This window comes from Corapipo altera, unplaced genomic scaffold (assembly GCF_003945725.1).
Source record: "Corapipo altera isolate COAL_440 unplaced genomic scaffold, ASM394572v1 271, whole genome shotgun sequence".
Lineage (NCBI taxonomy): Eukaryota > Metazoa > Chordata > Aves > Passeriformes > Pipridae > Corapipo > Corapipo altera.
Window position 1 is genome coordinate 3,497,821 of NW_020884935.1, and position 14,950 is coordinate 3,512,770.

The 14,950-nt window shown below is 52.9% G+C and overlaps 1 protein-coding gene across 1 annotated transcript; it reads right to left on the reverse strand.

The window, feature by feature from the left end:
- Positions 1–8,543: 8,543 nt before the first annotated feature.
- Positions 8,544–12,203, reverse strand: DYNLL2 (dynein light chain LC8-type 2). Its single transcript, XM_027660233.1, has 2 exons — positions 12,026–12,203; positions 8,544–10,419 (listed from the first exon to the last, which is right to left on the reverse strand). Exons 1-2 carry the CDS (start codon positions 12,176–12,178, stop codon positions 10,282–10,284), a joined length of 291 nt encoding a protein of 96 aa, XP_027516034.1. The 5' UTR covers positions 12,179–12,203; the 3' UTR covers positions 8,544–10,281.
- Positions 12,204–14,950: the final 2,747 nt, after the last annotated feature.

Below are 14,950 nucleotides of genomic sequence, written 5' to 3' on the forward strand. Positions count from 1 at the left end.
TAACCCAAAGTGAGACACGGCCCACGGGTGCTCCTGTCCCACACCCTCATCTCTCTGTCCTGAACACGGGGCTGTCCATACCTGTTTTAGGCACAGACACAGGACATTCAGCCCGACAGCACTGGGGACACTGGGAATAGTGGTTGGGAACAGGAACCCTGTCACCTTACAGACATCGATCCAGACAGGATCTGCACCTCACTGGAATTAATTTCTCACTGATGGGTAACATCAATCAGCTGTCGGTCTCCTGCCATTCCCTGTGAACAGGATCCCGGGAGAGCAGCCAAGGACTGAAAGGCCCTGGTTGATGGGGACATTCACTTGAACAGGGCTGAGCCAAGTGTTCCTGCCTTGCTGCACGTGGACCTCTGCCAGCACTGGATCTGCATCACCTGGGAGAGAACAGGAGGGCTCAGGGGCCAGGACACCGTGTCCTCTCCTTCCATGTCACAGCCAGGCAAAGCCTTACTTCTGGTTTACCTTCCTTCCATTTCCCTATCACAATGACCACCTCGAGTAAGAAAAGTGCATGCTGTGCCATCAGTGCCCTGGGTTGGCTGGTTGTGGCTAATTGCTCTGCTCCTTACCTTTATCATCCCATTTGTCCTTCACAATTGGATCCTCAGAAGACCCTAACTTTTCTGCAAGGCAGGCACAGGGAAACTCAGCACAGAGACAGCCCCAAGCATGTTATTATTGCTGTGCAGGGATGATTTTAGAGAGCTCTGTGCCAGCCCAGCCTGGACATTGCTCCGAGGGGAGCAGCTGCTGGGGATGGGTAAGGACACTGTGGTTTTGGGAACAACTCCACTGAAGCCACTGATTGAAGCCAAGACACATTTTACCAGCGCCTGGCAATACTCTGAGTTTACTCACCCCTCCAAATCCCCAAACTGCAGCTTCCAGCAGTGGCCATGAGGGAAAATAGCACAAGTCCTCCACTGTTAAACGTGCTCTGCTACTATCATGCAAATACATCTGGTTCAGCAGCTCCAAGCAGACTTCAAAGGACAGAGAAGTCATTAGAATCACAGTTCAAAGAAAAAAGTGAGCAGCTGGTCTAGGCCATCTGGTAGGGGACATAAAATGGTCTCTTTCTTCCCCTGTCAGTCTATGAAAATTTCATTAATTGTAGGAACATCTTCCAACATTAATCAACATCATATTGTTAAAAATGTAAGTCTTAATAAATCATCAAAACTGATGTCTTAGGGAAGCAAGGAAGCTGCAGTCTGCTGGGGTCTTCCCTCCCCCGTAGGACACCATGCTGTAATTACAATTTTAGGTTGGTGTTTTCGAAGCAAATTAGTGGGAATTGGATTCCTCAGCTCCTTTGAAGGCCTCAGGGAAGAATGTAGACAGGGTGGTTCCCAGGCTGCAGAGGAATCTCCTTCAGTATTGATTTCAGCAGCGACCTCTGGCTTAAAAACACGGAGAAAGTGTCCTTCCTGGGCTGCATCACTTGGGCTGGGTTCCACCAGCCGTGATCCTGCCAGGATGGGGGCTCAGCCTCAGGACAGCTGAACCCCAGACAGACCAGGGGAAGCTGGAACAACCCCCAGCCTCCCTGCAGCCCCCAGCAGACACCCTATCCAAGAGGAATTCCAGCTCCAGTGAGGTGAGCACAGCTCAGCAGAATCCTGTGTTAGCTGCTCTGATCTCAGGGTCCCCAGGAGCTCCTGGAGATTGATATTCCTGTTGAATATATGGATGACTTCCTTGACATTCAGGGAGGTGGTTAATAACACAGAGACAGTGCTGTGGGGAAGCCAAACTGAAGAGGAACCACAGGAGAGCTCCAGGGCACGGCAAGTACCTGCTGAGCCTGAAGTGGTGGTGACCTGGAGCTGCTGTGGCTCCCCTGGCCTCCTCCTCCCCTTTCACATTCATCAGCTGTGTCTCTTCCTGCAAAAGGCAAAATGGATAGAGTTCATCTTAACCTGATCACTCTGGGAACACAACTGGTCCAAAACACTGAGGGGAATTTCAGGGGGTTTAGTCCCAGGTTTTCCTGGGTGGCTGTTTCCATCAGTCCTGCCTTTGCTCCTCTTTCCTGTGACTGTCCAAATTTACTGACTTTTCACTTTCAAAGCTCATGAGAAACACCTGGACCTAAAAGAATCCTGATCCTCTGGGGTTCTCACCCACCAGGGAAGTGCACAGGCTGCCTGTGGAGCATCTCCGTGGGTTCCAGACCAGTGTCCTGAGCTGTGCAGGTTCTCAGGTGACCTGTTCAGGTCAGAGCAGCAGAACAGCCAGGCTGGGGACAGGAGCATCAGGAACACCCATCAGGAGATGGGTGAAGGGGCAGGGGCTGTCCCAGGGAGCCCCAGGGGTACCTGCAAAGGTGCACACACAGGTGTGGGAGGGGATTCAGCCCATGCCCCTGCCTGCACCACGCTCTGCATTTCACACTCTCCAAAAGCATGTGCAAATTCAGCCCTTGGTGCTTGGCTGGGTGTCTCCCACTGCCTTCCCAGCTGTTTTTCCAAGCTCTGGGCCAGCTGACTGGACAAACAACACTGGCTCCGGCCTTGTTTGCCACTGAACAACAGACACAAATGCTTGAAATACTTTCCTAATCTCATTTTCTCATGCAAACAACTGCAGGGATGTCAGGGATGTTAATCCAAGGCAGCAGCAGAGATGGGACATGCAGTCTGAGGAGGGAAGGACCCAGCCAGGGATCATCCACAGCCCCCCAAGCCTCTCCATGTGCTGCCATCACAGAAAGGTGCCTGTGCTCACATCCACCCCAACCTGGACCCCACCTGGGTGCAGGTGCCCTGGTGATTTGGCCAGTGAGGATAATTCTCCCCCTGCAAGGAGGGCCATTGAAATTCCATGGAAACACCATGGGCTGGGGTCACCAGCCCTCCTGGGAAGGGGGCTGGGGATTCCCCAAGCTGTTTCTCCTGGAAGGAGTGATGGCTTTATTTGACTGTGGACCTGGTGAGCACATTTTGGAAACCCTCCTACTGCCCTCCCCTTGTGTTCCTCTCATGGGCTTTATCTCCCCAGAGCTGGCAGAGGCTGGGATGTTTCCAGGCCTGCCTTCCCCAGGAGATGGTGGGGACCTGGGGGACACCAGAGAAGCCTGGCTGGTGGCAGCAGAGCCTGCAGACACCTCCCTCTCTGTACAAAATAGCACAGACCTGCTTTTTTAGTCTATACCTAAATCTGTTTTCATCCACTGCATATTTACAGAAGAGATGCATTCAATTAACACAGAAAAACAATTTGCCCAGCCCAAGAGCAGTGCAGGAGCAGGGGTGCCATCGTTACTGGGGGGCTGGATCCTCAGGAAGCTCTGTGAGCCCTCGGGAAGCTGCTGCCAGCAGAGCAGGGACTGTGGGACCCGAAACCGCAGTGACTTGCTGGGAGCTGGAGTGTGCTCTGCCAGCACCCTGCCAGGGATGCACACCAAACATGAGCTAATCTGGACAAAAATAGGAGTGAAATCATAATTCAGATGCATAATTCATGTGCATAATTTTGTCTTTGCTGTATATTCTCCCGGGATGTATTCTAGAAACTGCTTTCTCTCCCCTCCCCTCCCCGCTCCCGTCCTTCCAAAAAGTGCCGTAGATGCAAATCATTGGAGGCAGCAAGAGGTAGTAGCTTTGCTGGGTTACTAAACAAATGCTAAATTTGTCTGAGTTTCTAGCCTACATCTTGGCAAGTGATGCAGATTGAAGCTGGTGGATAGACACGCAGCCTTGTGATAATCACAGGATTTTAGCTGCTTTCATTGTGAGCCCTGGCTACTGATTGTATCTGCACGGAAAACTGTAACAGTTTGCACTTGCAAATGCTAAAAATGTTAAACAATAATGGCAATTAAGAGATAATTATAGTTATTCTCAAGCAAGGATTGTAGTTAAGACTCCAAGAAGACATCCCAAACGAGCAGGAAGCGTTGCCCTGTTTACTGCACAGACTTCAAGCTGCTTTTTCTACGGTGTAAGATCTGCCAGATTTAATTGCTTAATGATTTTCTATAAAATATTTAAGCACCACAGTATCTTGAGCCAGCCCAGGCTCTGCCTGAACTGCATTTATCAGTCAGAGGCAGAGATTGAGCCCTGGCCTGGCACCCAACATTTGCTGAGTCACCCAACACTTTCCTTCTGCTAATGATAACAGGGAACAGCTCCAGGGCCCCCCTGTCAGCACCCCGGGGTGGGGACCCTGCTGGAAGGGGCCACATGGTCCCCCCACAGGCCGTGGTTTCAGAGGGACCCCTTGCAATGGGGGTCAGGTTTTACTCCATCCGGGCTGACCTACGGAGGAACAGATGCTTTTGGCTGGGTCATTTTGAACCCTTCGAGAAACCAGAGCTTTGAAACCCAGCCTTAGGAAGAGGTGGTGTCCTTGTGGGAGCGTTCTGGGCTTTCCTCCACAACAAAGGCGTTTCTTTTTTCCCAGAGCCATGTTCTGGGCCGGGCGCCAGCCGGCTGTGTGCGGGCTGCGGCGGCGGCTCGGCCTGGCTCCCACCAGCCCCCTGGCCTGGCCTTCCCTTCCCTTCCCGGCCTGAGCAGCCCCGCAGTGGGAAACATCACACCCCAGACCTGTAATCAAACACTGCGTGGGGAAGGATCCCTGTAAGCAGGGATTTCCGTCCCTGACTCAGCTTAGGCAGCGCGCAGGGCTCACACCACGTGCCGTGCGCCCGGCCTGACCTGCCTGCAAACCCCGGGAAAGCCTTTCTGCAGGGCCAAACATGCTCACCCTGGCCAGGGTGAGATGTGGGAAAACCCTTTCCCGAGGGTCTCGGTGCAGCGTGGCACCCTGTGGGAGCACACGTCCAGCTCTGCAGATTCCAGCCCTGTCCGTGTGTGGGACTCGGTGGCCGGGGCTGCGGGAACAAAGGGTGGCTTTCAGTGGCTCACCCCGCACAGGGACGGCAGAGGCGAATTCCTGGGATGCTTCTATGGGCTGCAACCAATGCACAGGAAGAGCAGGGATCCCAGCAATCTCCTCCCCCCTGAAAGCACTTCATTCACACCCGGGCTGGAAGGAGGTGAAAGAAAAAGCCACGCACATGGTTAAATGTAGGGGGGCCCGAATGCAGGGGGGGTCTTGGAGAGCTCCCCGAGAGCCTCCCTGCCCACAGGTTGGGATCGAGGGCACAGAGCCCGGCTGGGTTCTGGGCAAGCAGCTGAGCTGCAGCCGGGCTGCTCCGCAACGGCCATAAATCAAGGGAGAGGCGTAAGCAAGGGAGGGAACAAAGGACATGGAGGGATGCCACGGCATCTGGCAGGGAAGAGCCGCGCCGGGGGATGGCGTCGGAGGGAAGCCTCTGAGCTGGCCCCTGAGGGTCCGGCCCCACATCCTGCCAGGGGACCAGCGCTAGTCCTGCTCTCCTGCCTCTCTCCAGCCCACCCCTCGAGAGGCCCATCAGCACGGGGCATGGGGGGACAGGGGACGTGGCAGAGTGTGACCTCTCGCCTCCCCCACGGCCCGGCAGCGCTCCCGGGACGCCTCTGTAGCACTGCCCTGGCCCACCAGGGATTTTTCCACCAGGTCACAATGAGCTCTGGCACTTTGGCTCTGAGTCCCCAGCACCAGGACGGAGCGACGTGGCCTGCAAGGCTACTACAGCCTGATTGCACAGGCAGGAGGGAAAACACTGCACCAGGGCCAGATAAAACTGTTCCTTGAGCTTAACTCAGGGCCAAGCCCTGCTGAGTAGCAGAGCAGAGCCTGGACTTGCCCTCCCCAAGGCTGCCCCTGCTCAGGCACAGGGACTGGAGCGGGGTTTTCTTACCCTGTGCTGGGTGCTGAGCCCACCAGTGCTTGGAGCACCTGCCACCACTGCGGGAAGGGCTGGCGAAGGCAGTGACCTGACAATGAGCAGTTATTTGTCTCGTTGGTAATGAGTTATTACTCAGCCTCAGCTAGACACTGCCTTAAGGAAGGAAACATCTGATCATCTTTTAATAAACACAGTTGGCTCCTGCGAGGCTCCTGCAGCTCCTGTATCTATAAAGCGCTCGGAGCCGCATGGCTTCTGCACAGACAGAGCTGCTGTGAGTCACCGTCTGGGAAAGGGTGTCAGGATCCTTGCTCAATAAATAGAACAAAGGAGGGAAACCTCGGGTGGGCAGGGATGGCACAGCCCTGCTTCCTTTACCGCGTGTCACCGGCCTCCTCAGGATTTACCCATCAGAGCCTGAAAGCCAGATAAAAATTATTTCTGTGTTTTCTCTCTTCATCTCAAACCTCCTGCAAAAAGAGCTGGGAGAAGGAACAGGTCCACTGGGTACTGGGTTTTCCAGCGACAGGCTCTGCTCCCACATGCCTGGGGAAGGTTAGCACTGCAACGGCAGTGCTGCAGGCTGGCTGGGAGGGAGGGAGAGCACTGACCTGCAGCATGGGTGTTCCCAGAAGAGGAAGGTGCAACTCCCAGGTCCCTGCGCTGTCACTTTGTCCCTTCTTGGGAGTCCCAGGTGGTCACAGAGAAGGGGAAGAACATTGTGCCAGGCAGGCAGGGAGCCAGGCTGCCTACTGATGGAGTCACACACCTTCTCCCATGGCTTTCCACCACGCTCACTCTGTAGAAGAATGAATCCCAGATAATGTCTAGGAGTGACACCCACGGAGCACAGCTCCCAAACCCCAGGCTGCCTGCTCTCCAGTGCCACAAAGCTCTGCTTTGTAGGGCACTTCCACATCTGGAAGAAATACTCAGCATAAAAAAATGAGTAAGCTGGCTTGTAGGAGAGAAAACAATGTGACACTCTCGCCAACCACGAACCGCACCGTCCCCCGCAGGAACACACATCTGGAGAAACATCTGCACCCAGAGCTCACCCCCAGCAGCAGCCTCAGCCTCCCCTGCAAACCCCCTTCCTAAGTGCCCCGAGGCAGGACAGCACACGCTGAGTTTACATTTCAATAGCAGCTTTGCCCAAACACATCTGGAAGCAGTTTCTTTCTCCAGATGTTCCCCCCCAGATACATACCTTCCCCTCAGCGTCCCAGATCCAGATGTTTCCAAATAGCTCAAAACGGAGTGGATGCTGTTGGCCTCTCCAGCATGGAAACAGTTAACGCTCCGAGGCTTCATCCAGGACACCTGTGCCTGGTGGAAACTGGAGACAAAGTGGAGCCCAGCAATGGAAAAAGTCAAAGCCAAAAGCTGTCAGGCAGCTGCTGGGGAGCGGGAGGGGAGGGCAGCAGGACACAAAGCTCCATGTTCAGACCCTCCCTTGCTCTTGGCTGTGTAGAGGGAAGCGCTGCTCAAATTCAGGCAATTTGTGTCTTCCAGGGCCCCAGTGCCACAAGGAAGATGGTTCAGGGGAAAGAGGGCTACATTTTACTGCCAAATTCCTGAAGATGCAAGATACAGCTCCTTTTCCTTAGCCTGGAGCAGGACTCCCGCTGCAGTGACACATCCAAGGAAGCACCAAGCCCACTTTCTACTTGCATGTGTCAGCTCCGGGGCACACCATCCCTCCAGCCCTGGCAGGGCCTCCCCTTCCCACCAGGGATCAATTTCCAGCAGCACCACAGCCCCTGGATACATGGCTGGAAGGGGGGGATTTCCCAGATGGAACTCAGGCTGGGAAAGTGTTTCACCTGGGGTTTGGATCAGCAGCCTCCTGTGCTGCAGCAGGCACTCAGGAGCCAGTTTCTCTGCCATTTGCTCACTTAGCTCAGCCCCATATGGCTGCACATTCCCTTGGAGCCACAGTGCCAGGCCTGGAATGCAGAGCCCCAGCACAGCCTGCCTGGTGCTTAAGCACAGCAACTCCACTTCCAGCTAAAAGGCTGGGGCTACCAAGAAAAGAACATCACTCCCAGCTCCCCTAAAGTAGAAACCACCCCTGCTTTCGGGCCCTGGCAGGCGCGGGGGGAGCAGATGGGCCGTGTGTAACAGCCGGGGCTGTAACAGCCGGGGCGGTGCAGCCCCGGGGAGCTGCTCCCTGTGAGTCATGCTGTGTTACTGTGCCACAGCAGAGCTGCTACCCTGCTGTAGCTGGGGAGAGCCCACAGCTTTTCCAAAATATCACAGAGGCCACAACCACAAACGTAGGTTGCAGCAGGAGCAAGATAACAAGCTGAGGGGGTTGTTTGAGGGCAAGCCCGCAGCCCCCGTGGTGAGAGAAGTATTAAACACATCAGTTCAGCTCTCAGCTTTCTCTCCAACACAGGGAGGAGGCCTGAAGGGAAAACCTGCTTTCCTGGGAAGCAGGGAGACACCTCTGTGTGCAGGAGCCAGGATCCCAGCTGCTGTACCAGCCCCCGGCTGTCTGAAGCCATTAAGAGGTCAGTCCCAGCACGTTCAGATCCAGGTTGCTTGGCACAGAACATCCCATCAGGGTGCAGCAGGACACAATTCCCTTGATCCTTCCCTCTGATTCAGCCTCTGAGCCAGGCTGGAAGTCAGCACCAGCACAGAGGGGTCACACATGCTCCTCAGGCCATCTCTCACAGACCTGCCTCCTTTGGGTCACCAGCACATTTCAGGGCAGAGAACTCACAAGTTTTGCTCAGGGCAGCTGGTAAGGAAGAAGAAGAAACCAGAGGCTGTATAAATGTGTCAATTCACCTTTAATGTTTGAAAAAAAAAAAATAAATGGTATTTGAGCCATTGCAGTTATGAAGGGAACAGACCTTGCTCCACGAGAGACCGTGAACAGATTCACATTAGACTCATGCTTGGAAAAAAACAAACCCAAAACATTCTCCTTTCAGACCCAGAATGGAGTTCTGAAGAGACAAGACCACACGAGTGCCCCAGACAGTCCAAGGCACGTTACCCCAGTGCAGACATTTCCATCAACATGAAATTATGACAGCTACATTCTTTCTAGTTACAACATTGTTCTATCCATAATACAAAATTAGGCATACTTTGGATTTTGCACAGAGACAAGAAGGACTTTTACTTCAGGAAGTCGTGAACCTGGGTCACCAAGTCATTTCACAAAGCACTCCCTTCACTCTGCCCTTCCCCACCCAGCAGTGATTTGTTCCCAACACCAAATTCATCTCAGAGACACGAGGTGGGCTCAGCAGCTCAGTGATATTGCCAATGCATTAGTCAGCAAACCAATAAATAGAGCTTATGACAAGCACCAGGGTTTGACTTGCCATCACAGAGTACTTCACACCCAGATCAGAACTTCCTGCAGCATAATCCCAAGTCAGTACATACTAAGACAACATCACTGCTGAACCTATTGGAGACCAAGACATTTGTCTGCCTTTGAAGCAGATGTCACATGAGTTTCCTTCACACAAACATCACATGTAAATTTAACTTCTTGGTACTGTGCTTTAAGAACAAAAGCAGATATCAGAACATGGAGGACAGTCCTCCAGAAATAGCTTATCAGCTACAGAAAATAAAAATAAAATTAAAACAAAAAAAGACAGTGGCCACTTACAAGTCTTCCACACGACTTAGCTTGCTTTAAGGAGAGCATCAAGTTAAGGCAGTGTTGAGACAACTGGCTACAAACATGCCAAATAGAGCTGTTGTCAGTAGTCACCAATTTGATATCCTACTCCATTGCGGGGCTGGGCCACGTGGCTTTAGAGCTCAATTTCAAGGTCTAAAGACTTCAGCCACAGGATGCTGCTTTCTGCAGCAAGCAGCAGCTCGGGGGGGTGGTTTTGAAGCCTTCTAGACCAGGCTGAGTTGCTTACACAAGTCTAGGTCAACGTTTCAGCAGAGCCAAAGATACAGCGATGGGCACTGAGCGCGAACACGGAGGGTGCCAGCTGCAAGCCTGGATCACAGTCCGAGGTGGAGTTCGACTTGGGTGTGGAAGCCACGGCACCAAGAGCCACCCCACCAGCTTTCAGGGAAGGTTTAAGACCTGCCCTGAGGGTACTGGGAGAGCCAGCTCTCTACAGTCTGCAGGGTGGGACAGAGGCTCACACTGGCTTTGCTCCTCTTTACAAGATTAACAGTCTAACAGGACTCAGTAGGGAAGTCAGGGGCTTTTGGCCTGCCCAAAGAAGTTTTCCCAGCCTCAAAGAAGGAGTTACCACTGAGGGAGCTGTTGTGGAATAGTTTTATTTCTTCCCACGTAAAGGCCATTGTTTAAGCATTTACAGGTTTCCTAGTGCAATACAACCAAAAAAAGCAGTAACAAAAAAATGCCGCCTTCTTCCCAGGCAACTAAACAGAAGTAGATTTTTACTGCAACATATACACATTAAATATAGTATACAGTCCATGCAGCGGCATAGCCATGTTAGAGGGAGTCGTGGCTTCAGCCATCAGTGCATTACAGTCCAAATCTCACTCGCTCCTACTTCCTATCCAGACTTGAAGAGAAGAATTGCAACCTGACCCAAGTAAAAATAGATGAAGTGCTTTGTCTCGTGTGTTACATAGCTGCCAAAGTTTCTGCCAACAATGCAGTGCCAAGTTGGGTTGTATTTCTTGTCAAATTCCTGAAGAAAGAGAAGAGAGGCATTAAGGCCAAGAAAGCCCACATGAAAATAGTTCTAAGCACAAATTCTGAGCTGGTTCTGTTCACGCACTATCGCCTCTCCTCCCACCTGCAGCATCTTGAGATTCCCCACTGGAAGACACCATTCTATTAAGCAACCAGGCCTCTGTACTGGAGCAAAACAACTCCTGAGCCTTGGAGCACCCATTAGCCCTGGGCAGGGAGAGCAGAGGCAAGAGCTCTCCTTGGAACACTATCCAGGCCCTATGTGTAGGCTACTTAGGGGAATAGTTCTCTCCCATTCCAAACCCACTCACAAAAAATAAAGTATTGGTATGCATCCTCCAGCAAGGAGCTGAAAGGTCACCTAAAAAAAAAAGGAAGAAGCCTGGCTTCTGCTGTTCAGGACTTTTGTACATATAAAGGGGAAAGAACCCACACTGAAAATGAGCAGGCAGATCCACAGCCCAGAGAGCACATGGAGACCAAGAGGTCAGAGGTGAGCAAGCTGAATGCTGGTTCAGTAGTCTTCTCCTACTTAACAGGTAGGATAGGGTTAAAGACCATTTTCCTCCCTCTAATTAACACACAACTCCCAAGAACACCCTTCTCTCCCCTGAGACAGAGCCAGAAGAACAGACACAACATCCAAGATTAAAGCTAGTGCTAGTCTCAGACAGCAGCAACAGTTTGAGTTCTTTGCAGGGTACCTTTGAAGTAAGGAAAAGGCTTTCTTGCCAGGGCATGAAGGTGCATCAAATTGCTTCCCTCCTCCCAACACACTCTCAGGATATAAAGGCCAACTTCTTTCTGGATGCCTTCTGTTGCACTCACTCACTTTACAGGCTGCATTGCCCCGAGCACTTGGAGGTAAGTCATGCCTCAAAGTGATCTGAGAAGTCAGGAGACACCTTTGAATCCTTTACCTTCAAGCTTAGATTACAAGCAAGGCCCAAATGCCAGCCCAAGTGCCAGGACTGCACTGCCTCTGAAGTCACACCTCCCTCCTCCAAAAGCACTTTGCCTGACCATTCTGAGAAGCTGCTACAGAGGGAACCAACAGCTCCCCAGATGTCATCAAACACGAAACAACTAACAGGCTCCAGCAAATGGGGAAACACCTCTCCACCAGCCAGGGCAGCTGCTCACACTGTTTCTAACACAGCACATTCCACAACCCCAGCAGCCACCACAAGGCCCATCCTCCTCCTCAGCTCCCATCCCAGAGCCAGGAACACACATGCACTGCTGCCCACCAAGTGAAACATCAGAGTCATCCCACCTGCACTGGTGCTGCAAGTCAAGCAGCAGCATCAGTGGAGCAGGTCCTAAGCAGAGGCTGCAGCCAGCCCTTTCCAGGCTGGCAAATCCTGAGGGACAGCACTCATAGTTTGCTCAGAGCTTGCCAGAGCTCTGCCACAGCCCTCCTCTGACCTTGGAGAAGTCACTCCATCCTCTTGAAAACAGCAGTAAAGCAGACAAGAAGCCAAGCATCTTCTCCCTCCCAACACGCAAGCACGAAGCCTCAGCCACTCAGCTCCTGACAGGAACAGACTCAGGAGCTTTGGGAAGTCTCAGCCAGCACAGCCCCCTCGGCCCAGAGTTACCTTCTTGATATATGCTGCAATGTCCTTTTCTATGTTGTACTTCTCCATGGCCTGTGTAGCACAGTCTACAGCATCCTGCTGCATGTCCTCGGACATGTCCGCATTCTTGATCACAGCCTTTCTGTCAGACATCGTGAACCTAAGGCAGAACATAGAGTCCTTTAATCCCTTCCCAAGAAAGGAGACGCTTCCTGTGCATCGGAGGTTGTCCCTTCTGTGCAGGCTGCGTCACGAGCCGACACCACAAACCCCTGTATGGCCTGGGCGAGTTTATTGGGGTTGTGTACAGCAGTCCCAGGCCAAGGTGCCCCTCGCAGCCAGAGCACCAGAGCACTGGCTGGAGGTTAAATCAAACATCACCACCTGCATTAAACACATGCAGGAAAAGCTTCTGTGTGGGAGGAGACAGGATCTGCAGAGAGCCACAGCCCTCCTGAACATCAATAGGATACAGCCAAGTTTCCCTTCCAGGTGCACCAGTGGTTTGGAACATCTTCTGCTCAGAGCCCTGCAAGCAACAGATCCCAGGAAGCACACTAAGAGCAGCAGTGCTTTCATTCCACCCCATCCCAGGTGTCACAGTTCCTGCTGTGAGTTTAGCCTGGGAGGAGTGTTGTTCCACATTCAGCCATCATTACCCCCTCCCCTCCCTGCTGCTCTGTCACGAAACCCAGCCCTCAGCTCTTCCCACGGGACAAAGCCGGTCTGACGAGCCAGAAGCAGGTTAACACCACATTGCAGCCTGAAAACAGGGCAGTGGAAGCAAATCCCATCACAGAGCCAGCCCTCCCCACCTGGGAACCACAACACACATGCCAAAACCAGCGTGGTACTGCTGCCCAGGACTTTTAGGAAACTGGGAATTGCTGTGCTGGAACTGGGCGTGCAGCCCCCTTCACTCTGTAAGTTAGTTCAGGTGCTTTGTACCAGCCACTGCAGCCATTAGATCTTCTGTGGCCTCTCTAGGGAGCTGTTCAGCACCAGGAAGTTTCCAGCACAGTTCATATTATCCTAGAAAACTGGGATTTGACAATCCCAGCCCTGCAGCCTTTCTTCAAGCCCTGGAGGAGGAGCCCCATGCAGTCCTCCTCCAGACACCAGAGCTTGCCCCCATGCCCCACAGAAGGCCTGGTCAGGGGTCACATGTTACCTGGAGGACCAGGTAACTGCTCCAAGAAGGACCACAGCTGCTCACCTTGCAGCAGCTCTTACCACAGCAGATTCAAACTTTGTGGGAATAAGCTTCTTAATGGCAAGCAGTGCCTCCCATTAAGCCTGCAGAGCACCATTAAGTTTCCTAAATCCTTTTACAGCGCTGTAAGTCTTGAGGTGATACTACCAAGCGTGTTTTGAAATAGTGAAACTACACATTTTTAGCTCTGCTGTGGAGTGAAAAAAAAAATCTGCTGCAATGATCACTTCCTGGAAGAGTCCCAGAAAACTGAAGGAGTAGCTTTGTTACAGCAATTAAACGAGCTTGCTACCCAGAGAGAAAGAGAATCCAGTTACATAATTGCAGCCCTCTGATTACAATACTTCAATTCTTCCCTCTGCCTGCACTTGAAGACTTCTATTGCCACCTTAATTTATACAATTTAGATACAGTCTTTAATGGAGCACTCCTATTAACATACACTAACAGCATCGGGAGGGATGACAGGAACTGAGCTCCAATGCCAACAGAGAGCACGTGCCCCTACCACAGCCCTGGAAAAGCCACGTCCAGGCAGTCTGTTCCTCTCCATACTGTGGTTTAAGCCAGTGGGGGTTTGCCTGCAGCCCAGAAATCCTGGGGGAAAAAGACACAGCTCAGAACAGCCCAAACTGCCTGTAGATTTGGAAAAGTCTTCTAGGGGTCCAGTCTGCTGGAAGAGGGAAGCAGCAGAAATCCACTTGTGGGTCATTCTTCCAGGAAAGCATCTTCAGGGAAAAAGGGCAAACAAGCTCTCATACACACCAGGCCTTCACACAGCTCCATTGCTCAGAGTTCAGAGGGCACTTGCCATTGCATAACCAGCCAGGAGTGACCTGCAGAAGGCATCTCCCTTCCTCATTGTTTAGGCAAGGAGCATCCCAGTGCAGGCCCGTGCTGCCGCGGGCGACAGCGCCATAGGAAAAAACGATTATCTTTCAGAAGATCACTGGCCAACCTGCCCTGCCCTGCCCAGCACAGCACCCTCCATGGCCAACCACGACAGGGGCTGGCAGTGGCTGTGCTGCCCTGCACCTGCCATGGGATAGGGAGCAGCTCCAAGTGTCACCCCCTGCACCCACCTGAACACCCAGAGCAGGGCCCCAGTCTCAGCTCATTCCCCGGGGAGTTACAGGTTGGTCCTCCCCACGAGGCAGGCCAGTGCCACCACATACACATCATAACCCTAAACCACAAGATCACAGGTGGCCCTCGGGGTCTTGCCACCCAATCTGGCCCTACCTGAGGAAAACCACAAAGCCCCAGCACACAGCTCAGGGCGAGATGGGCCTGGGAAGGGGTAATAGCACAGCCCCAGCAGCCACCCCTTCCCCAACCCAGGGCAGGATGTGGTCTATAAGGAGGAAGACCACAGCCCCAGATGCCACTCCAGGGCAGGATGAGGCCTTGGCAGGGGGATTAGGGCCCAGCCAGCACCCAATCCCTCCCTCATCAGGGTGGAATGAAGCCTCAAGAGTATGAGGCCCAAGCCCAGCACTCAATGGCAGCTCCAGCAGGACAGGCTGGGGCTTTGGGAACGGTATGAGACACAAGTCCCCTGGTAACCATTCTTTCCCTCTCCAGGTTGGGACAGGGCACTAGAAATGGGACGAGGCTGAAGCCCAGCACCCACCACTCTCCCCAGCACTACAGCAGGATCCCGAGAACGGGGACAGAGCCCGAGCCCAGCACCCACCCGCTTCCCTATCAGGACAGCATGGATCCTGAGGACG